The sequence below is a fragment of the Lepidochelys kempii genome, chromosome 11 (assembly GCF_965140285.1).
Source record: "Lepidochelys kempii isolate rLepKem1 chromosome 11, rLepKem1.hap1, whole genome shotgun sequence".
NCBI classification, from domain to species: Eukaryota; Metazoa; Chordata; order Testudines; family Cheloniidae; genus Lepidochelys; species Lepidochelys kempii.
The window spans coordinates 63,794,092-63,818,900 of record NC_136390.1 but is presented as its reverse complement, the minus strand read 5'-3'; the positions used below and the strand labels follow the sequence as shown (position 1 = coordinate 63,818,900).

At 48.1% G+C, this 24,809-nt stretch overlaps 1 protein-coding gene across 1 annotated transcript; it reads right to left on the bottom strand.

Annotated features, from left to right (window-relative positions):
- Positions 1-1,736: 1,736 nt before the first annotated feature.
- SGO2 (shugoshin 2) lies at positions 1,737-20,395 on the bottom strand. The gene is made up of 10 exons (XM_073306649.2): positions 20,149-20,395; positions 15,770-15,865; positions 14,972-15,125; positions 14,113-14,288; positions 12,885-12,962; positions 11,174-11,283; positions 10,032-10,288; positions 6,734-8,731; positions 3,780-3,906; positions 1,737-2,110 (listed from the first exon to the last, which is right to left on the bottom strand). The coding sequence occupies exons 2-10, from the start codon at positions 15,773-15,775 to the stop codon at positions 1,954-1,956; spliced, it is 3,063 nt and encodes a 1,020-aa protein (XP_073162750.2). The 5' UTR covers positions 15,776-15,865; positions 20,149-20,395; the 3' UTR covers positions 1,737-1,953.
- Between the last annotated feature and the right edge of the window lie 4,414 nt (positions 20,396-24,809).

Below are 24,809 nucleotides of genomic sequence, written 5' to 3'. Positions count from 1 at the left end.
CGCCCAGCACATCCACAGAAACTCAGCCCAAGACACTTGACCCTGACTCAGATCACTCGACTGATTAAAAAAATGACCTGTTTACTTTTGCTTTTTTATGTTTTTCTTACAAAGATTAAACTACTGTACTTCACAGAATACTATGAGAAGGAAGCAAATGACACTAGAGATGAGTGCCTCTTACAGTGTGTGTCCCAAAGACAGAAGAAAAGTTTATATTTTTTAAATATAAAGCCATACTATTTAAATTCATTCCCCCACCACAAGGTCACAAGCAGCAATTATACCATATTGACTATTAACAGCCAGGGGTTTGATTTCGGAGAAGCATGTGGTCAATCATTTACTTCAGACAGAATTTTTGTTTTGTTCTCGTCCTCTATTTTGCCCAGATCTGCTCAAAGATTTTAGAGAGTCACATGACCTCAATCTGGAAGGTAGTTTTGCTGGAGAGCTGCAAACTGGCTTTTCTAGAAGCCGACGTCCGACTGAGCCCGTAGCCCTACAGCAGGGACTTTAGTAAGTGTTGCAATGACATTGAGGCACTATTAACAGGGTCCATTTGAACTTATTTTTCCTTATATTTAAGCTATTTCTTCCCTTCTGGAGTGTTGTTTGTGACTATCCGTTAGAGAGCAGACAGTGGAGTCTGGAAACGTAAGACTAACAAGTACAAAGTTCATTGGTCGCAGTTACACAGATGGCGTCAGAGAGGCAGGAATTGGGTCCATGTTTGCTTTGGGGTAACTCCACTGACTTCAGCATGATAAGGAACCATGTAACAAAGTGAAGAATTGGGCCCAGTTTAGTCTGCTGACTTGCTAAAAACAGCTGGTGACCTTTGGTTTGGTTTTTTTGTAAGCAGTTAACCCAGCCCAACCTTGTTTGATGTTCACGATAAACTCCTCTGCTCTGAACACCCCATTCTCAAAGACAGGGAGAGGTTCCCAGCTAGCGTTTGAGTCAAAGCAGCAGAGCATTGACTTACACAAGGAGGACTCAAGGACGACGAAGGGTTTGATGGTTTTGCAGAGTGGAGACATGGGGCACAAAAACCACACAGAAAAACTATACCATTTTGGTGCACCAAACTGGGGTAAACAAGCCCTAGGGCAAAACTGGTGGGAAGACTAAAGCAGCAGGGCTTATATTATTTCTATGGTTTAAAAAATCCATCTCTCTCAGACATACAGCAACAGAGGATGTATGAAAGGCCTGATCCAACAACCACGGAAGTCAATGGAAACTCATAATCTTTAAGGGATGCTGCAGTGCTTTACCCGGATAGCTCTTTTACTTATTATTGCACAAGTGCAGAACTCCTTCCAAGTCACTCCCTCCAGCAAGCTGGATTTAATGACCTCTCAAGGTACCTTACAGCCCTACATTTCTGTGATTCTATGAAAAAACACTGGATTCTAAATATACAGGAAACCTTCCCATTGGAGAAGCCATGCCAGAAAGAAAGATTGACGGCCCAATGCTCATTGACCATCTTAATAGAACTTACTCCCACCAAGAACTACAGCCCCTACAGGGATGTGTAATTGCAGGGGCAAACGAACAACCTGTCCACATCTTCCCAGGTCTCATCACCTTCCTCCATTGCCCCATCCCCGCCCTGGAATGGCTCCCAGTGCAAGTAGCAGAGAACTGGGAGACCCAGCTGTAGGCCTAGGGCCAGGGTACAGCCTAGCTGGTGCAAAGGGGCCATAAGGCACTATCATCAATGTGAATTTTAGAAGGTAAAATGATTGGTCTTTATTTAGCATTCCAATATAAAAATAAAATAAATACATTATTCAAACTCCCTTCTAAGTTCTCCAGCTAGTTCAAACTGTCCCAGCAAAAGTACAAGACAAATTGATTCATGGTGTGATGCGGTGTTATATCTGATGATTTTTAGCTACAGAAAAATTAAAATATTTACTAATCATTTTGAAAACAGACAATTTATGTAGGTTGCAGTGGATCATTCATGAAGACATTTTCTTCCTGTTTGATCCTCTTAGATTTTTCCTTTTCTTTTGTCATTTTCTTCCTTTTGGTTTTATAGACAGGGGAATGCAGGAACTGTGTGTTTGTAAAGGGGTCACCACGCCTCAATTTGCTGCAGAATAAAGAGAGTTAAATATTATTAACTAACTATGATAATACAAATAATTAAAGTGCTAGTCAAACTTAGGGCTGTTCTAAACTTGCAAGTTGTACCCACATATGACTATTTCCATTAGAGGCATGATTTTTTTTTTAACCGTAATAGTTATACCAGTATAAGTCACCTTGGATTTTTACTGGTGTAGGCTTATTCCTCCTCCAAAATGAAGAGAGACATACTAGAAAAAGGTTCTTTATACGGATATAAAATACTAGGGAACAGTCTTCGAGTGCTTGCAAATGTCCATTCCAACATAGGTGTGTGCGCTCCCTGAGCACAGTTGCCAGAATTTTTTCCCTTAGTGGTATCTGGTGGGCTGGCTCCAGCCCTCTAGCGCTGTGTGCTTATAAGGCCGGTATAAAGGGCCCTGCCGACCCCACTCCTCTTCAGTTCCTTATTACTGCTTGTGACAGTTCCTGGAACCCCTCATTGCTCAGGTAATCCTTCTCTTAGTGGTTTTTAATCCAGTCTTTAGTGCAAATAGTTGCTGTAATTTTAGTAGTTAGGTTAGTTTTAGTACTTAGATAGTTTCAGATGCCTCTGTGCTTCGTTTGCAGGGCTGTCTGCTTCCCGGTGCTAGGGCATACCTTGGTCACCGGGTTTCAAGCCCTGCACTTCCTGCAGTAAGTCTATGGCTATACCGGTATAGTTAAAGCATACAGCTTTCAGGTGCAGACAAGGCCTAAAGATAGCTGGTGATATGCAAAACAGAGGTACCCTCACAATGGGAAAATGCCCCTATGCGGGAGAGATTGATGCACTGAGTTTTTAGAGCATCTTTAGAGAAATCCTCCACTGTTTTGTAACTACTCAGATAGTATGCTTACTGAAAAAACAATGCACCCGTAATGAGAACTTGACTGAATCAATGGTACTTGTAGTAATATCTTTAATTTACATATACAAAAATGCTTTGGATGTCTCAGAATACAGTGAAGTACAAATGCTGCTTTCTGTTCCTAGTCCTTGTATATCTAGGAAACTGAATTTTATTTTCTACTATTCCTCTGCCTACTTAATATTACAGTTTAGAGATTTCTTACTTCCAGGGATGGGTTTGTACAGGGTTGTGGTTTAAATTTCAGCAATTAAAAAATAATGGTGAGTGATCAAGTAATAAACCTAGCAAAGGGTTGTGCTAGACATCAACTCTTGGACAGTAAGTCTACAGGACTCCACACAGGCATCTGTGCTAAATGATCCCAAGGCAGGATTGTGGCCTAAATTCAACATGATACAAGTGGGTGCCACAAACAGATACAGGACATACAGTTGCTCAGGAAGGTCCTGATCCTGGAAAGGGATCACAGAGGCAGACTCTCAACTCAGCAAGTTCCTACTGACTTCAGAGGGACTCCACACAAGTGTAAGGTTCTGTTTAGGCAGACGGGGGCCTAAGGCACATACATATTTTGTTTTTGTTCTGTTGGCTCCCCCGTCACTTCTTGTAGGCCAAAAGGCTGTTTTAGGAAGGATTTGGATGAAGGTAGAGAAGGGAATAGGACTAGCAACCTGACTGGGGAGGGCATGCCAAGCAGTAGGGGCAGCCGGCATACAGGAAAAGCTCATTTCAACAAGAACAGTGTGCAGGGGAGGCGCTGGGGGGGTTACAAATACCGACCTATTGAGTTTCGGTTCTGCGTAGCAAGCCGGGTCCCGCCTCCGTCTGGTCGGACGTGCCGAAGACTCTCCTGAACTGATGGATGCCCGAAAGCTAGCATTGGTCAGATCTTGCAGGGCTTTGTTCTCTGTAAAGACAGGGACGTTTGAAATGATTTATTCAAAATATTGCCGATTCCCTGACAAAGCCCATTTAAATCGAACCTGAGACATCACCTGCGAGTGGAGAAGAGAATGAGTAATGTATGGTCAGAGTTCTCTGAAAGTTGCATCTGGCACCTTTCCCTTTAGCCCCAGACACAGGAGACTGTTTGGGAGGTTTCTCCACCCCGTTTTGTCCAAAACCAGAATTATTGTTCAAAGGCCAGGTTTTTTACTGTGTATTATTGTAATTTTTCATTGTGGGAGGGCCAACAGGCCTCAGTCAGCAGCAGGGCTGTATTTACATACAGAAAATCATTGGCAGTCCCTGCCCTAAAGAACGTATTCCCTAAAAGACATAGCAGGTGGGTAGGAGCTAAGGAAGTGTGATCGAGGGTGCCTGTGATATCGGAACTAGCTGGGAGAATTCCAGAGCTAACTATGTAACCTGGATGTAACTGCAGCATCTACTGAAAATCTTTCCAAGTGAAATTAGCAAGTCTGGGGCATGGGAGGAGGAAATCAGTGTAACACCATTTTCCAGCGCTCCAGTTACAGGTAAACACCCTTGCAAAGTACACTCTGCTTTTCAAACCAGCCTGATTTTGGAACGCTACAGGAAAAAAAAACAAACCCACATCTTTTTGCAGAGTAACCAGTAGTAACAGAACCTCTCCCATAACTGCACATCTCCCCTCAGATCATCAGTGGGAGCTTATACAAGTGGAATGAGGGCTGCAAGTGGCCCACATTAGCCATAATTAAGCTACTGGGCCTATTAAACTTTGCCTTTCTTCAGATGCCTTACACCCTCTAATGCAAAAGACTGGGAGAAAGCTGATGGGGAGCGAAAATTGAACCCTAGGACTCATCTACCCACGTGGAGTTCATGTTATCTGGATGAGGGGAACGTGAGCATTTCAGAATGAACCTAATGAATGGAGATGCAGGATCCCTCATCAAGTGAGTGTGTCTGCAGCCTCTGGCTCCGAGTTTGTGTGTATTTCTACACAAAATTATGCCTTTCTTATTTTAATGCACGAGACATGGTAATAAACTCTGTAGCAACATTTAATCCCTCTCAGTGCAGTGTTTGCCGTAAAGGCCTCAGAGCATACCCCTGAGTCAAAGCAGCTAGATCCATCCTGTGTGTGTTTACTGGGGCACATGAGCTATCGGACAGACTCTATGAGAGGCACAGAAATGCTAAACCCTTGGATTAACTCTGGAAGAATCTACAAAGACCCCGTATTACTATAACTTTGTTCTCTGCTTCCATTAACTCCTGATAGTTCCACCGACCCAGAGCATGGAGAACCCTACTAGGGTCAGAACAGGAAGCAAACGAGGTAAGTTGTTGGAGCATTTTCCCCCTGGTTGGAGAAACATTGAAACGTCTCCCCAGCAAAGCTGGCATTCTGCTGCTTTCCAAACAAAGCAAGAAGAATGACTGGAGCTCCCAGGAGCACCGATTGCTCGCACGGGGCCAGCATTAAGGATGAAGCTGAGGTCTGGCTAAAACGTGGTTATTAGTAGAATCATCTGAGGGCCCATTAGGCTGAAGGGGCTCACATCTCAGCCCACCTAGCCCAACTGAGGGTGAGGTTCAGCCCTGGTCTAACTCCACTGTGACTGACTTCAACAGGAGGGGAATTAAACCAATGCAAAGTTCTCTTGAAACATCCCATCTCTAATCTCTCTCTCAGGTCTTGTCTTCATTGCAAAACCAACTCAAGTTATAATTCAAATGATGCCCCTAACTTGAGTCCCCTTCACACCCACAAACCCTGAACTCAAGTGCGCTGGTGCTTTTAACTCGAGTGGACTGGCCCAAGAGGGGGCACAGGCTAACGGTCCAGCCAGTGCAACCTGTCAGCTGCTAACACAACCACTTCTGCAGTGTGGACACAGGCTAGCACGACTCAAAAGCTGCTGGTTCTCGGCAGCCATCCCCCATTCCTTCCTCTTGTGCCCAGAAAGCATAGACAAGGTTTCCAACAATTCCCTGGGAACGAATTCCTTGAGCAGCTCAGTTTACTACAGCCTGCAAACCAAAGAACCTGTCCCTATAAGTCAGCGCCACACAGGAGCGAGCACAGTGCTGGGGTGGGCTCAGATGTTATTGGACAGCGCGGCCACTCTCACTCAAGCGAGGCGAACTTGAGAGGAGGAACTCATGTTAACCCTGCAGTGAAAACATCTTTAGGCAACAACAGGGATCTGAACCCTCCCACTCAGGTTTAACACATACAAGAGCACATCTCCCAGCCAGTTGTAGCATCCTCTTTGCAAAAAGACAATGCAGGCACTGATCAGGGCTAGTTCATATTGTTCTCCACCTAAAAGCTGCTCAAGTGTTCAACATCTTGCAAGACAGTCTAGAGGAAGAGTCACAACATCAGAGGCAAAGGGAACAAATCCCCACAGCAGTGGTCCTCAGCCTTTCCCCACCCACAACCAAAACAGCATCCAGAGACTCTTGCAAAAATATAAATAAAATCCCAAATCACTGAAACCAAATCGAGGAGCGGTGAGGTCTTCTAAGGGCTGGTGGCCTGATTCAAAACCTGCTGAATCGAAAACCCCACAAGGAATTCAACAGGCTTTGAGTCAGGCCACAACTTAGTAGAACTTTTATTTTTCTGCAGTTAGCATTCAGATGGCGGAGGGCAACAAAATACCCAAGATTCATACATAATCTGTGTTTTAAATAGTAATGATCAGAGCATTTATTGTACTACAATATAATCACTTCCACCTTTCCCGTATACTGTCCGTATGCTAATAATCCCTTTCCTCTACCCCGCCACTTACCACTTCCTGGCAAGGCTGTGCTTTGGCAAGGGTCTTTTGAACTGGCCTTTGCTTTCTTCCGCCCACAACCACCTCCCGACGTCTGCTCGGTGTCGTTTTCTTTAACGATCGCAGAGCTCTTTGGCAGAGTGGAGGATTTTTCTGCAATTCTGTGCTCTGCAGCAGTTGGGGGCTCCAAGCGTGGGAGACTTTTGCTGCAGGGGCTGAAGGCCAAAACTTCAGAACAGGGTGCAGAGGAGAAATCAATAAGGCCTGGATTTCCCACCATGGAATTCGTCCCATCTGGCTCACTGATCGGTGGCTCCAGGTAGGAATCTGGCTCAGTTTTGAAAATGGTAACAGGCAGAAAATTCTGTTCCACTGGATCAACTTGACTGAATGCAGAATCTGCTACGCCTCGAGTTTCAGAAGCAAAACTCTCTCTGCCCTCAGGGTGAGCTTCTGGAGGGTTAACAACATAGGTTTTTCTCTTAGTCTTAGATCTGGAATCAGCCCCTTCCTTTAAGGCATTCATATTGCTGGGGACTCCGTCCAGCACCTTCTCTACGGGGCTGCTGCTCCACTTTTTATTGCTCTGAACAGCTGAAGTTCTCTGAGTCTTTTGGGTCTTGTTAGTTTTGCTCTCAGGAACACGCTCAGAGTGGGTGATTTCACCCCCCTTTAAACCTGGCAGGACAGGAACTGAGCTCCCTGTAAGATCAGAAAGAGACACAGTGTACGTTTTCCTGCTAGGTTTGGTATTGCTTGATGAATCCTTATCGTTGCTTTTATTTACACTTTGCACATCTACACATGGACCAGAATTCTCTGCTTCACTTCTCTGAGTGTTGAAGTTGCCCTCTTTACTCATTTTTCTCTTGCTTTTCTGCCCTTTTTTAGCCTGGCATTCAGCTTTGCTCTCTGGAATTCTGGTACTGCTTTGCACATGTTCCTCACTACAGTCAGCTGCTCTGCTAATTCGAATGGTCTTCCTGGTTGCTTTTGGTTTTGTAGATTTCACGTTCGCACACAGCAAATCCTGCTGCAAAGCTGGTATGCCGGAGCCCTGTTTTTCCAAGCACAGTGGACTTTGCGGAGCACCACCATTTAATGGAGCTTTATGACTGAACAAGGCAGAGCGTGGACTTTGGAACTGGCTCTCCATACTACTCAGTCTCTCAGCAAAAGACTCTCTATTTAGTTCTTGTGGTAACAAGACCCTTTTTTCCACCTTCTTCGACTGCCCTGCATTCAACACATGCATTCTTCTGCAATCTTTGGCTTTATCACTTTGTCCCACAGCACAGCCGCTGCTCTTCTGTAACGACCCCTCTTCCAAAGCATCCCTGGGAGTCTGCCATGTGGGCTTGTGGGCTTCCCATTTGCTCCCGCTCAAGCCTTTAGCCTTGGATACCTTTTTAGAACTCGGGGGGCTCTCTTCTTCATGAGGTACATCCAAACTACTTTTAGGATGGATATTAAGTGCATCTCTTTTCTTTTTACCTTTGCTGACCTTTTTGACAACTGTAGTTTCAGCGGCTTTGGCTTGGCCATTACTTTGACTTTTGGCTTCTAATGTAATAAACTCAGCGACTCGGCTGAAGTTATGATCCACTTCAGCATAGCACAGAGTCTCTTCAGGCTGCAGCAGGTCACAGGGAAGCCCTTTATCTGGGGATTCTGTTTTAGGATCGCTATTGGGCTCCGAAGGCAAATCCAAGAGATGGAGAGAGCTCGATTTGATCGGCATGCTTGTTTTACTGGCACAGCTGTCCCCACCAACGCTCCATTTCGAGGCACGATTTGAGTTGGTATCTAGGTGAAAGTCCACTGCAGAAGATGGAGTACTCGTCATAAAGACAGTGACACGTTTCTTCCTTTCAGTTACGTGTCCATGCAGGTGTACCAGACTATCACTACATGGTCTTGTAATCTTCTCACATTGCGGCAGAGAAAGATTATTAGCCAGAGTAGATATTGGGAAATTTTCGGAACTTTGTGGGGTGCATGACGAGGATTCTACAATAAAAAAAAAAAAACATATCTATATATCATCCTAAAATAAACGTGGCAGACAACAAATCACCTTCTGCAGCACCAGAAAATCCCATCAACTCATATTTGTGACTCTCACATTACCATGCACCCCCACAGGACAGACAGTGGCATCTCTTTCATGAGACAAGGTTGGCTTTTCTAGTGGAGAATCAGCAAATTGTCTGTGCTGCAGAGATGCTTATTTAGCTCTCCTCAAAACAGGAGAATGGCCCAAAGCACAATCCCAGACCTCAACACGCCGGGTATTTGGGGGTGTTCAAAATCCAGATCAGAACGTTTTATTGTTTGTACTGTGGTAGCACACGGACCAGGACCCCATTGGGCTAGGCGCTGCACACACCTACAGGGGATGGGGGAAGACCACCAGGATTCATTATCCAAGGCAATTCAGCCAGCAGGCGAAAGTCAGTTGCTGGAAAATATTGCTACACATGTTAACTAAGCCTATGTCTACACTGCACTCAGATACCACTGCAGCACTTGTCAGCGGACCTGACACGCTACCCAGCCAAGTACAATCCTGCCCAGGGCCCTGGGTATGTACTCGGGGAACGAGACCAGGCCACTACCCACGCCGCTGCAACAACACTGCTAGTTTGAGCAAAGCTACCGCGTGCCCATCTCACACAGCGTAGCTGTGCCTCTCGACTGCAGGGCAGCTGGACCCTTTGTGTGTCACTGCAGTGCAAAGTTGGTCTCCACCAGCCTATGGTGGAACAAGACCCTTGAATGGTAACAAAGGGCACGTCACCCACGCAGAAGCATTTAAAAATAACAGGTCAGTAAGCCAAAACCAGGAACAACGTCAACGAGAGAGATTCAACTCTTCTGCGTCAGGCAACGTTCTCGTGGTTTGTATGGTCATAAACTGGCTGGAAAGTACGTGAACCAGGATCAGAACTGCTTGTCGTGGGATTCTTTAGCATAAAATGGTCGGATCCCAAAGTATGGGCCCGCACTTCTCTCTCTAAGCACTTCCACACTATAGCAGTTGCTACTGAAAGTCCTCGGAAAGCTCAATCTGTACTGTAGTCATGATGTTCAGGGGTGTTCCTAGTTTGTAGCACAGCAACAACCACAGTGTCCTCGGCAGCCCCAGATTTGCTCCAACACTATCACTAGTATTCCCATGATACCAATGCAGCCACAGCGTCCAAGCAGACGAGTTAAATGCACACCTGTTCAGTCTGTATTGCACTGCAGCCCAGCACTAAAGCACACCAACAGTTGTCCTAGGAGACCAGACAAAGATGGACTTTACCTCCAAAAATCAGATGAGAGTCAAGAAAGGCAGGTTCTGGTTCACCTCCTTTGCTCGACCTCTGCCCGTTTTTCTCCTGGCTTGCTAACGGCTCCTCCACAAGCCGGGACGAGGTGGTTGTGCTTTTACCCGGCTGCTCTGGAACGGATGTCTGGAGCCCTAGCGGGAACGTCTGCACACCCGCAGAGCTGCTGCCTCGGCGCCTTTTCCCATCATCTACTTCACACACCGGGACCCTCATCGGCATCGCTGCCATTCTGCAGTGCAAAGAGAGGTGATGAAAGGAAAAGCGGGAACGGAGCAGATCACCCATCTCCAGGCTTCAGGACAGCACCAAAATCCACCCCGACTTGGGACAGCACTTCAGCATGTCCTTCAAGGTAAAGAGGTGCTTTGCTTCGGCATTGTAACCGTTCAGGAAAGAGGAATGTGTACCAGCGTAGCCAAATTTGATCTGTGCCGAGCGGTCATTTCACATAGGTGGGAAAGCATGTGTCTCTTGGGGCACAGCCTCTGTGGGAGGAAACAAAATCTGAAGGGAGATGGAAGCAGGGCCATCCAAAACACAGGTTCAAACGATAGTGTGCTGGGGTTATACAGGGACCTGAACTTGGGACACGACAAAGAAACAGATTTTCAGATCTACTGTTTTAAGAACAGATCACATTTGCAATGGCATTTCCCAAAACACGCACCTAAATTGTAGTCATGCGTGGGTTACTGCTAAGCATTTACTCTTAAGCATAGGGAGGCAGAGGGGGTTAGTGGAGACAGCACTAAACTGGGACCCAGGAGACCTGGACTCTATTTTCAGCTCTGCCACTTCCCTGCAGGGTGACCTTGGACAAGTCACTCACTCACTGTGTACCTCAGTTTCCCCATCTGTAAAATGGGGAATAATTATACTGACCTTTGTAAAAGTGCTTTGAGACCTACTGATGAAAAGCACCATACAAGAGATAGACAGTATTATTATTATTAATATAGCACTGCAAAGATACAGGGTGCTTTACAAACCTACGCCCCAATCCAGCAGAGCACTGAAACGTATAGAACGTGAAGCACATGGACAGCCCGATTGAATTGACACGTTTAAAGTTACACACATGATTTTAGCCTCATTTGAACATTTTCAGGCTTACCTAGCAAGTGGAGAGACCCCAAGTTGTGCATTTGTGAGATCATCAGTCCAGCTGCCCTCCACGATGCTGTTGTGCTGTCCTGCAGCTAACAGCAGAGAACTTGAACGGTACTAGAGGGTGGAAAAATGGCACGGTCTGTTAAGGGTTCTGTAATAAACAAGCACACTGTTCTGTGTGGGAGCGGCACAAGGTCTCATCTTGGTTTTATGGAAGGTGATGAGGGATTTTTTTTGGATACCAACACGTGGGAAATTACACACTGGCACTTTAAATAGTACATAGACACTTTTGAGCATTCTGCCATTGAAAATGCTACTACTGGGATTTTTATTTTATATATATATAAAATAAAATCTATATATAAATAAATTTTAAGACCCTCATACAAAATTGCCGCCTCCAAAAGTAAAACAGAACAAGCCAGGAATGAGACGGCGCTGGGAGGCTGCACTAGCCTCTCTCAGGCGAGAAAGTTTCTAGCCTTTATAACTGGGAAGTGTATCTTCCCAGTATGAACAGACGCAATATGATCTCACTGAATCTGTAGCAGCTCCAAGGGGTCTGTGAATCATCCCTTTTCAGTGGGGTGTCAACTTTGAAATCTAATGATGGCACTTCTAATTTCCACATGGGAAATATTGCCACCATTGATTATTAGCTATCTGTATTACCATAGCACCTTGGAACCCCAGTCATGAAACAGGACCCCATTGTGCTAGGCACTCTACAAACACAGACCAAAAGATGGTCCCTGCCCTATAGAGGTAGATGTCTTTAGCAAACAACCAGCCCTCTGGGATTATCAGCAGAGCCTGAAGCTTAGAGCCTGGGTAGACTATGGCCAGCCTTCCCCCACGGTGCCAAACCTGGAAAGGTGCTAGATATATACATGGGCCTGGTCTACATGCAGATTTTGCACCAGTGTAACTATGTCGCTTAGGGGTACGATATTCTGCCGACATAGTTAAACTACAACAACCTAGAGTGGACACAGTTATACCAGTATAAAGGCACCTTATACTAGTATAGCTTACTCCCCTTTCTGCATGGGAATAGGCTATACATGTATAACTGCATCCACGCTAAGGGAGCTTGGACCACTTCAACTATGCGGATAGAGATACAATTTGTACATTTAGACAAGATCTTAGCTCAGGGTATGTCTATAGGACAGCAGCGTAACTATGGTGCTGCAGTTGTAGCCTAGACACCTCTTACATCAGCTGAAGGAGTAAATCCATCAACCTAGTTGGGTTTACAATGGGGGGTTAAGTTGACCTAACTACATCACACAGGGCATGACATGTTTCACAGCCCTGAGTGACAGTATCTAGGTCAATCCAATTTTTAGGCATAGACCAGGCCTCAAAGACTTTAGGGCTGTAACACATCCCGCTAAAATTGAGCTAGAGGTATTGGACTGTGCCCACATTGGCATTAATTGGCAATTTCAAATAGAGTTAAACGAGTTCAGCTGAACTAATTCAACGGAAGGAAAAAAAATCTACCTCAAGGCCAAGGGGAGCTACTGGCTGCAACCTGGCCCTTTGATTTGGTCACTGACATTAACATATAGCTAAAATCAAGGTACTGTGTGGGGTAAGCAAGTAACATTTCCAAACGATGACGTGAGGAGCAATCCTTGGACAGGACCCACAGATATTTCACTCCTTCCCAAACACACACAAATACTCGGAGCCCCACCACCTACCTCGGAAGGTCTGCTCATCTTTATGGCCGTCAGCAGGTTACCATTCAGAAATGCTTCCAGTTGTTTAAGGGTTTTATTCTGTATCAGAAAAGTCATGTTTTACAAGACTGGAATTTAAAATTTCTCTAGACACAGCTGAAGAGAGGCTAATATTGGGAGCAGAAAGCAGTGCCGCTCAGCCTGATGGGGGAACAAGGGCATGCTATGAGACACTAAAGCTCCCAGCAATTACACACTAGTAATAAGTCTCAGGCTACTTTGGTTACAATGGAAAGCTATCAAATGTGATCCAATTGCAAACCAATGCAGCAAAGCATGCCTGAGTTTGCAGGGAGCCTGGGCTGCCTGGAACAACAGCTCTGAGAGGGGTGAACAGCCCCATTAATTGCAAAGGGTGCTAACAGATTATAGTTTAAATAGCAACACTTACCTATTTCACTGCTCAAATCATATGAGAAAAAGAGAGGGAGGAGTATCATCATGTAATTAAAATGCTCATATTATGGGTAGGCCTTTGACACTATGTGGTGGGATGGAAGAGGTGGGGGAGGGAATGGGTTTGATTGCCCTGAAGATTTAGGAAATGCTCCACTGATAGAAGGGGCTCGGATACAACCACCTGAGTAGAAAGTCTGGACAGTTTGCATGTCTTGTCTGATAGACAAGCCCTTAATTGAGCAGCATAGCTATACCAGAATTATTATTCCACTACAGCTATGCTCGCAATTTCCCTGTATAGACAAGCCCTCAGGAACCTAGTATCTTCCCCTGAGATAGCATCTCGATTGGGGACAACTGAAGACAATGAAGGGCCCACCTGCACTAAACCACAATATCCAGGACCCAGTTACAAGACTGTCAACACACAGTTTGTGCTTGCAGTATAGACACGACCTAACCCCATCTTACTGTGCCTGAACTGGGTCATCACTCTGCTCTGTTCAGGGTTGTATCTCAGTTCAGACAAACAGGTAGGCTTAGTCTACCGCATAAGAGGACAGAGTTGTAACTGTCTCCCTGCACAGCTGCTAGGGAGAATGGGACCCAGGTTCGATACTATGTTTGGACCGTTTTTTTAAAAAGATTAAAAAAAATAGGTTAATAAATTCTGAAATGTTTTGATGGCAAAAATTAAGTTACATTCTTTTTCTTCCTGGCTAGGCTCTACAGAGGTGGTAGCACTGATTGTGACTGCCCCACAACCAAAGTTCAAGTGTTAGCACAGTACCAGAAAATACAGTCTTTGCCGAAGCGTAGCATTCTGGAAGTGACATTGCTCCACTTCTTTCTGCAGTAACATCTTCTCGAAGACGAGCCTCTGGCTATTCGCCTTCTCGGCACTGAGGGCCAGTGCCAGAGCTTTATTATTGCGTTTTAAGGAGACCTTAACTATAGAAGAGTTGTCTACAGGCAAAATAAAAGTAGGATATTACATTAAATCTTTCCTATTCCTGCTACCAGAATAAATCTACACCAGCCAAGGCCCTGCTGCCTGCATGAATCACACCATGGGTCTGTATTATTACTGATAATTCTACCATTTCCATCTAGTAATGGACCAATACCATTGTTAAGATTCTTTATTGTTCCTCATATATTAAAAAAACCTCCTTCCTATTGTCCTTAACTCTGAGGGCCATCGAGTTCTCTTTGTGTCCCTGGGCATCCCTTATCATTTTTCTACAATTCCTAACTTCCGATTTATACTCAGTACTATCAACTTCCCCTTCATTCCATTTGTTAATTATATTTTTTACAGCTGCCTTCACTTCCCCTCTAAACCTTGCAGTATTTTCTTAATCCAGCCTGGCCTTCTTCAATTGTGGTCTTGTGGTTAAGCCACTCGACTAGGAGCTGGGCCATCTGAGTTCAATTCCCAGCTCTGCCAGACTTCCTCAGTGATCTTAAGCAAGTTACTTAGCCTCTATGTGCCTCAGTTTCCCCAACTATAAAATACTTTCTTCCAGATTTAGACTAAGTTCTTGGGGCAAGGACTACATGCATGGACAGCACCAAGCACAGTGGGACCTGATCTTGATACGAGCCCCTAAGTGCTTGCGTAATACAAAAAACAAGCAAGCACTCACTTATTATTTTTGTTTTGATTTTTGATACAAGGGAAGCATTCAGCTTTGCTGTCTTTAAAGCACCATTTTTCTTCTCCCTCATCCGTTCTCTAACACCACTTAGGGAGAAAAAAGATGTATCCACAGCCTCCTGAGACGCCATGGTTGAAGAGCCCTAAGAGAGAGCGAGCAAGAGAGAGAAGTGAGTTAGTGCTTGTATATTTTCAGAAAATAAAGTCTGCAGTTGTAGGGAAAACTCTTTCCAAAGGGGAAATGCTTCTCTATCATTATCCCCTCCCACGCAAACGCTTCTGAGCCAAAAACACCAGATCAGCTCTTTTTCCCTACAGCCTACACATCCCCATGTCCTATAATTAACGTTGCCTTTCCCAGGCAGTGAGAACGGACACCAAAATCGCTGCAGGTGTAACACAAATCCAGTCTTCGTGTGTGGCTCTTGATGGAGTTTTCCTGTCCTATAAAGACAGGTTTCCAGTGGAGTCAATTGCAGAGAGCCTTCCACGTGCACTCTGGCTCCATTAACCCAGCCTTTTCTGGGAAAAAAAATCATTTTCTCCAGCATCAAACAGCAAAGTCCAGGTTTCCATCCACCCATTCATCTTGACAGTCTGGAATGTTTATAAAACCTAGTTTGTTGGTGTGATGGTGGGCCAGGGCCCCCAACCCGCCCCGCCTGCCCCACAGTAAATGAGCCACCTTACACCTCTCATTGAACTGAAAGGGATCATACTTATTTCCATTCACCACGTGAGATCTGGGGATCTCTCTCCCCAAAAAACCACCACAAAGTGCACTAACCTGCATGGACTCAGGTTTCCCAGAGGAACTTGCAGAGGTTTCTAGCAGAGCCAGTCCAGCCTCCCAGCCAGCAGCAGCCCCACCACCAGGGCAGAACTGTATGGAAGAAACTGGCTCTCACTAAACCATATATAAACAAAACAAAGCATCCCAGAGGCAGCCCTCCTCGGGACCTTCTTCGAGTCCTATTTAAACCAATGGGCTCAAAAAATGGGAGATGCTTTCAAACTGGGTAAGGCAACTCTGATCTTTTCATGTACTGCTATATATCTCTTCCTACTGTATTTTCCACTCCATGCATCTGAAATGGGTTTTAGCCCACAAAAACTTATGCCCAAATACATTTGTTAGTCTATTAGGTGCCACAAGTACTCCTTGTTGTTTTCATTCAAGGTCAAGTGGCCACTCATTTTCCCAATTCACACAAGCCCAGTGGGGCTCTGTTCTGGCACCAGGGTCCCCACGTTTACATCTACTCCCAGGATCGCCACCCATCTCTGCTGTCAGAATCAGCTGCATCAGGAAGCTTGGTTAAGACTGAGTTTCACTTTGCAGTCTGCAGGGGAGCAAACTATAGCCCTGATCCTACAACCAGCTGTGATGTCAGTGGGACAGGACTGGGGTCTGGTCACATGGAGAGATTTCCAGAGTTGGCGACTGTGTGTAAACGGTGTCCTTGAATTGTGCTAACCCTGCCGCAGTTAATTCTGGAGCATAATGGGAGCCCAAGACAGAGGCATATAAATGGACTTAGAAGACCCAAAATAGACATATTTTTGAGAGATCTTGATCTATGTAAGTGTTAGATGATAGATAGCTCTTAATCTATACAAAATGGGAAATGACTGCCTAGAAAGGAGTACTGCAGAAAAGGATGTGGGGGTCATAGTGGACCACAAGGTAAATATGAGTCAACAGTGCAACAATGATGCAAAAAAAGCAAACATCACTGTGGGATGTATTAGCAGGAGTGTTGTAAGCAAGACACGAGAAGTAATTCTTCCGCTCTACTCTGTGCTGATTAGGCCCAACTGCAGTATTGTGTCCAGCTCTGCAGAGCACATTTCAGGAAAGATGTGGACAAATTGGAGAAAGTCCAGAGAAGAGCAACAAAAATGATTAAAGGTCTAGAAAACATGACCCATGAGGGAAGATTGAAGAAGTTTGTTTAGTCTGGAGAAGAGAAAACTGAGAGGGGACATGATAACTATTTTAAAGTACAGAAAAGGTTGTTACAAGGAGGAGGGAGAAAAATTGTTCTTTTTAACCTCTGAGAATAGGACAAGAAGCAATGGGCTTAAATCACAGCAAGGGAGGTTTAGGTTGGACATTAGGAAAAACTTCCTGTCAGAGTGGTTAAGAACTGGAATAAATTGCTTAGGGAGGTTGTGGAATCTCCATCATAGGGGATTTTTAAGAGCAGGTTAGACAGACACCTGTCAGGGATGGTCTAGACCAGTGGTCCCCAACCTTTCTGTGGGAACAGCACACTCCTATTCCCAGAAGACTGTGGCGGGCGCCAGACACCCCGCTGCCAAAATGCCGCCGAGAAGTCGTAGCGAAAAGAAGCGTCACCGCCGAAATACGGCAACGCTTCTCGGCGGCATTTTGGCGGCCATTTCTCTGGCGGCCGTGCTCGGCGGCACAGCATCCTGCGGGCGCACGCCATTGAACCCGTGGGCACCACATTGGGGACCCCTGGTCTCGACAATACTTAGTCCTGCCTTGAGTGCAGGGGACTGGACGACCTCTTGAGGTCCCTTCCAGTCGTATGAGTCTAACAAGATCTCTCTAACATTTAACCTGCCAGGTGCTGCCCTCAGAAGGACTCTGGATCCCTCCCCAATCACTAACTCCTCCCCCAGCTTTGGATATTTGGGATTTACAAATAGGGCATGGGGAGGACACACACCAGAGAGTTTCACAGACCCCCTCCCAGGCATCGAGCACAGCAGGCGCTGCTGACTTGGCTTCACACGATGTTTCTTTCTCCTTACGTTGCAACCCTGCAGCTCCCAGACAAAGGGGAACTAGCCCAGGGGTCACAAACATGCGGCCCGCGGGGTTCTTTCCTGCGGCCCACCAAGCTTCCCGTGTCCCGCCCCCACATCCCCAGCCTACCTCCAGGCCAGGGGTGGGCAAACTACAGCCCCAGGCCGGATCCAGCCCCTCAGGGCTTTGGATCCGGCCCGCGGATTTGCCAACCCTGTGGTGCTGAGGGCCCCATGCTGCTCCGGGAAGCGGCCCCAGGGGAGGGGGAGCAGAGAACTCCGTGAGCTGTTCTTGCCTGTGGGACCTCCCCTGAAGCTCCCATGGGCCGGGGCTGCAAGGAAGCGGTGCCCGGCACTTCCCGGAGCGGCACGGGGCCGGGGCCAGGGCACGCAGGGAGCCTCAGTGCGCACCCCTGCCACCCCGGAGCCACTCAAGGTAAGCGGTGCCAGGCCGGAACCCGAACCCCTCCTGCACCCTGCACCCCAACTCCCTGCCCTGAGCCCCCTGCCTGCACCCCAGCCCCCTGCCACACCCTGCACTCCCTCCTGCAGCCCAACCCCCACCCTGAGCCCCTGCAATGCCCCGCACCCCCTGCCCAGAGCCCCCTGCCGCACCCCTACCTCCTGCCCTGAGCTCTCTGCCTGCACCCCAGCCCCCTGCCACACCCCGCACTTCCTCCTGCACCCCAGCCCCCTGACCTACCCGTACCCTGAGCCCCCGCTGCACCCCACGCCCCCTGCACCTCAACCCCCTGCCCCACCCCTACCCTGAGCCCCCTGCCGCACCCTACCCCTCCTGCACCCCAACCGCCTGCCCTACCCCTGCCCTGAGCCCCCTGCTGCACCCCGCACCCCTCCTGCACCCCAACCCCCTGCCCTACCCTGCCCTGAGCCCCCTCCCGCACCCCGCACCCCTCCTGCACCCCAACCCCCTGCCCTACCCTGCCCCGAGCCCCCTGCCGCACCCCTCCTGCACCCCAACCCCCTGTCCTGAGCCCCCTGCTGCACCCCTCCTGCACCCCAACCCCCTGCCCTACCCCTATCCTGAGCCCCCTGCCGCACCCCGCACTCCTCCTGCACCCTAACTCCCTGCCCTAAGCCCCCTGCTGCACCCCACACCCCTCCTGCACCCCAACCCCCTTCCCTACCCCTACCCTGAGCCCCCTGCCGCACCCCGCATCCCTCCTGCACCCCAACCCCCTGCCCTACCCTGCCCTGAGCCCCCTGCCGCACCCCTCCTGCACCCCAACCCCCTGTCCTGAGCCCCCTGCTGCACCCCTCCTGCACCCCAACCCCCTGCCCTACCCCTATCCTGAGCCCCCTGCCGCACCCCGCACTCCTCCTGCACCCCAACCCCCTGCCCTGAGCCCCCGCTGCACCCCTCCTGCACCCCAACCCCCTTCCCTACCCCTACCTTGAGCCCCCTGCCGCACCCCGCATCCCTCCTGCACCCCAACCCCCTGCCCTGAGCCCCCTGCCGCACCCCACACCCCTCCTGCACCCCAACCCCCTGCCGCACCCTGCACCGCAACCCCCTGCCCTACCCTGCCCTGAGCCCCCTGCCGCACCCTGCACCCCTCCTGCACCTCAACCCCCTGCCGCACCCTGCACCCCTCCTGCACCCCAACCCCCTGCCCTACCCTGCCCTGAGCCCCCTGCCACACCCCTCCTGCACCCCAACCCCCTGTCCTGAGCCCCCTGCTGCACCCCTCCTGCACCCCAACCCCCTTGCCCTACCCCTATCCTGAGCCCCCTGCCGCACCCCGCACTCCTCCTGCACCCTAACTCCCTGCCCTAAGCCCCCTGCTGCACCCCACACCCCTCCTGCACCCCAACCCCCTGCCCTGAGCCCCCGCTGCACCCCTCCTGCACCCCAACCCCCTTCCCTACCCCGCATCCCTCCTGCACCCCAACCCCCTGCCCTGAGCCCCCTACCGCACCCCTCCTGCACCCCAACCCCCTGCCGCACCCTGCACCCCTCCTACACCCCAACCCCCTGCCGCACCCCGCACCCCTCCTGCACCCCAACCCCCTGCCGCACCCTGCACCCCTCCTGCACCCCAACCCCCTGCCGCACCCTGCACCCCTCCTGCACCCCAACCCCCTGCCCTACCCTGCCCTGAGCCCCCTGCCGCACCCCGCGGGCAGGGGCGGGCGCGGAGCGGGGGGCGGGCGCAGCGGGGGGTGATGGGCCCCTCCTGGCGCTTCGAGCCCGAGACCCCTGGACGAGCCCGGCGCCGTTTGTTTTTACGGGTTTCGGTGGCTCGCCGAGCCCGAGCGAGCCGGGCGGGCTGCAAAGGGGGTTTCTCTGCCTCCGGCTCTGCGCCGGCTGCCGCCCTGCCGCCCTCGGGGGGGGGGGCTCCCCGCTAACGGACACCCCGCACTTACCCGATCGCCGGCGCGGCCCCCGGGCGGCGGGGGGGGGGGGGCTCTGCACGGGGCAGCCCCAGGAACCCTGGGAAATGCAGCGGGACGGGTGTATTTTATTATTTTTTTAAACGTAAACCGGATTTTCTTTTCCCGCCCCGGCTCGGTTTCAGAAGGAGCCCGTCCCCGCGCCGGGCGGGATGAGCGGCCTCGCGCCCCGGCCCAGGCGCGCGCGCGCAGCGGCGCTCGGCCGGCGGCGATTTGAAATGGCTCACGTGACCTCGCCTGGTTCCCACTGCTTCCGCCGCGGCAGGCGCCCTGGCCGCCCTTCTGCGCTGGGGCCGGTGCAGCCAAGGCGGCGGCGGCTGCTTCCCGCCTCCCCAGGGCTGCAGCCCCAGCCCGGTGAAAACAACGCTTTGTGCTGGGCGAATGAGCTTTCTTTAGAGAGAGATGCCACCAGCTTAAAAATCCTGCGTGGGAGAGATCTGTTCCTCGGTTCCAGCTCCCACCTTGAAATCCTTCCCGCGGCAAGGCCTTCGTAAAATATATTTTCTGGCTGGCTCTTTGCAGGGTCAGCCTCCCTGCTGGATTTCTCTTGGCTTATAGGCCTGGCAGCTTCACTTCTTGTCCCTGGTCCGTTTCTGCTCTCATGCAGGAGTGCAATGCCGCCCTGTCTGTGTTGCAAGAATTACAGGTGGGGTGTCTGGGCGTAGAAAGAGCGGGTTCCGTTTATTTTTGTTGAGCTTTTCTAACACAGTAGTCCACATGTAGATGGTCTTTCAAAAGATAAACAAGTGGAACCAAATAATAAGCATCAGATGAGAATTTAAAAACATAGTATAGACCACCTGTGGGGCCTTCTACCCCCATAGAGCCAGTTGAAGAACTGGGGCCTATATCTGGGAATTGTAAGCAGGGGAATAGTCCCGCTCTTGTGGGGAACTTTCCTGGTTTTTGCACTACCCTGGTGAAGTGGGCTAGCGAAAGGATCTGAGTCCTCGCTCCCACTTCCTTTACCCAGTGGCCTCCCTGCCCTTGAGGACTCCCCTTCCACTCTCCTGTCTGGCAGAGTCCTCATAACCCCGATAAGGCTGGGCCCAGGATTCCTGGGGGGCTCGACCCCCCAACCCTGTTGTGGTCGTCTAGGACAGGGGCTAGGTTGTCCCCACTCTGGGGTACTCTCTCTGCCCTGGGCACTGCTCTGACCCACTGACCATTACATACAATTTAAAGCAAAAGCAAGTTATTTAATCAATAATTAATTTTAAAAAGAATAAGGAATAATGGGAAAGGTTAAAGGAAACACATCACCCCGCTCTGTGGCAGGGAACATCACAAACAGTGTCTCTGGAACGTCCGGGCAGTTCACAGTCTGTTCCTTGTACGTCCCAGGCCTCCTGCTCAGGCCCTGACCGTGCTGCAGGGATGCTGTGGGTTGGACACTCGCTCTGGTGGTGGCCACACGCTCTCAGGCTCTAAGTGGTAGGACCCTTCTTCCCAGTGTCGCCCCCGCCCTGTCGGGGTTACAATACAAGCCTGGCCTGCAGAGCCTCTTGGCTGAGGCGTCTCCCTGTGCTGGGCCTGCTGCCCAGGGTCCCCCTCGCTCTCCTCAGCTGCTCACCGCACCCAGCTCCGGACTGCTCCAGCCCCAGCTCCACCACTCGGTCTCTGCATTGCTACTGCTGCTCTGCCTCCAGCTCCCTGGGCTGCATCTCTGGCCCCTCTGCCTCTGGTTGCTGCAGCTCTGCTCCCAGGACAGGTCTGCTCTGCAGGCTGCTTCTGTGACTGCTCCCAGCACTGACCTGCTTCCTGGGCTGTTTTTCTGGCCCCTCTGGCTCTGGTTGCTGCAGCTCTCCTCCCAGGGAAAGTCTGCTCTCTCTGGGCTGTGCCTCTGGCTTTGGGGCTGCAGCTCTGCTCCCAGGACAGGGTCTGCTCTCTCTGGGCTGCTTTTCTGGTCCCTCTGGGTCTGGCACAGCTCTGCTCCCCAGCTCATCTTGGGCCCCTGCTTTCTCCTTAGCTTGGCCCGACTCTGTCTGACCCAGGCAATTCCAGCTCACAGGGAAGACAGGACCTCCCTGGCCTCCTGACTCCCTGATTAGCCTGCTTGCCCTGTCATTCAGGCTGACGTGGAGCATTGGCCTCACCCCATTGTTCCTGGGGGCTGTCAGTCTCAGGGTCCTGATGCCCCATCAACCCTTCCCCCTTTTTAGTACTGGGAGCCCCACTGAATGTTAGTAAGGGGGCAAGTCCCCTTACATAATGAAGACTGTAACTGTGTGTCAGGAAGAGTCAGAACCCGTGTTGTCAATTCATGAGATTTTCTTTAGTGTCTCGTGGTATTTGTTGTTTTTTCTTAAAGCTCCAGCTTCTGGATTCATTTGATCATGTGAGAATCTCAGCTTTATTTATTTATTTTTAAGTAGGTTTCTAGTCCTCATGGGTGTGAAGAAAAGCTACAAAATATGAATCTAAAGGCTCAAACACCAGAAAGCATATACCCCAAATTTATATCATTCTAAAAGTCTCATGATTTTCAAGTCAGTCTCATGATTTTCGAGGCCTCATTCATGATTTCTGAATGCATGAGGTTAGGGTGGATTGATTTAAATCAAGACCATTTAAATCATGATTTAAGTCACCAAGTGAAAAGCTTTGATTTAAATCACTGATTTTAAGCAGCTTTTCCATTTGTACCTCATTTATTTTCTAAAGAAAGGTGCATTCTCAATGGTTTGTATAACCATTGAAACATGTTGATTTATAACTAAGAGCCTTTGCACTAGGTTTGGTACATCTTTCTGCTGCCTAGAAGGGTACACAATAGTTATATATGTTCATTTATACAGTTGTGTAGCTTAATATTTTCAGATCCTTATTAATTAATGGTACAATTTTCATATGTTAGAAAGTGGTGAATGATATATTGCTTATTTACTAGATAATTAACTTTTGGCTCATGATTTGTGTCAAGCAACATTAGGACGGTAACCGGAATTTAATTAAACACACAAAAACAGCATATAACATTTATTTTTATTAAGCAAAACAAGCCCTTAATACAGTACACAACCCATTGTGCCGTATTTAGAATGCCTGACCGCAAAAGTTGGATGTTTTCCCCCGGATTCTTTCTGTGTATAGAAAAGCAGGCTTTAACTCAAAGTTTTGAGAGAGGCTCATGGATTCAGCATATTCATTTTTTATTTAAATGTTTTAAGAGACTGTAATAAGTGTAGGACTTAACATATTTTGTATTAAATTCAGATTTAATTTTAAACAGGTTTATTTTAAAAATAGATTATAATTTAAATAACATCAAAATCTGATTTAATTAAAAGTATTAATTTATAAATTTTTAATGATTAATTTTTAAATCATCAATTTTTAAACCACCCTGCTTGAGGTTGGCAAACTATAGAACATTTTTGTATGAAGTGTAGAAAAAACTATGTATTTTTTAAAAAAGTATTAAAATGAACGATAGAAGTATAACAAAACCTCCTAAAATCAGAGGCTTATTTTAAAGGAATTCTTTCAGCTCAAATTTGACCCCAAATTTAGGTTTTGTACTTCTATAGACCAAACTGCAGGATCCAGCACCTATCCAAGTATGGTGTGTTTTCTCTCTTTCTGATGAAAGGATGACATGTAATCACATGTTAAAAGAACATTTTTTAGAAATAGTTTATATAAAATTTTGACCCAGGTGGCAAATACATTAATACTTTCTAAACAAGTCAAAATTCTCTCGTCTAACAGTTGGTGTTTTAAGTACAACAGTCAAGCAAATATTATATGAAACCAATGCTTAACATAAAATGAAGTAAAGAAAATCAATTAAAGTTATGCACGTTTCCTTAAGGAATAGCAATTTAAAACTGCAATGCAGACAGAATCATAATGACAGGTTTCAGAGTAACAGCCGTGTTAGTCTGTCTTTGCAAAAAGAAAAGGAGTACTTGTGGCATCTTAGAGACTAACCAATTTATTTGAGCATGAGCTTTCGTGAGGTGAAGAATCATAATGGTACGTGTAGATGATAGTGACACAGATAGACTGAATCTTCCTCATGCTACTGTGGGAATTTGAATGACAACTCTCTGCCAGAGCCCTAAATAATACACGTTGTTACTTTTGCATAGGGGTTTTAAGGAATGTATTAACTTGTGATCACTATGTCACATGAATTGTTGGATTGTGAATAAGCTCAGTGAGTTAACTCCTCTGCAACTCTATTCAGGGATGGACTGATTTCCTTAAAGCAATCCCACTAAAGTCAATGGAGTTAAACTGGTGTCAAACAGATTGAGGCCCCATATGTTGAACCCAGCTCCGTTACTAGCGCAGACACAGCCTATGGTACATGGAGGACCTGATTGGAACCTGTTTTGTAAAAGGTCCTGTTCTGGAAAACAAAGGTCATGAAGCTATAGGACTTGGAACAAGAGATTGCATGATAATGGAGAGGTGAAAGAAAATGAAGAAGAGAAAATACAGTACCAATTCTGTACATAAAATATGGGGTGTTTACTAGACAGCAGCTAATGACAGTAAATCAGATGATATTATGGAGATTTTTACATTGGATTTCTTTAGGCCATCCCAACCAGCTTTCTATCAGAGGCAACGTTATAATCCAATCTAGGGCACAGACAAGGCTCCTCCATCCCGCTCTATCATGC

What these genes read in the sequence shown, in the direction of transcription:
- SGO2 (XM_073306649.2), bottom strand. An exon ending in AATCAAAACAAAAATAATAA is followed by an intron (nt 14,289 to 14,971) that starts GTGAGTGCTTGC and finishes TTTTGCCTGTAG; the next exon opens with ACAACTCTTCTATAGTTAAG. An exon ending in AGATGAGCAGACCTTCCGAG is followed by an intron (nt 11,284 to 12,884) that starts GTAGGTGGTGGG and finishes TCCACCCTCTAG; the next exon opens with TACCGTTCAAGTTCTCTGCT.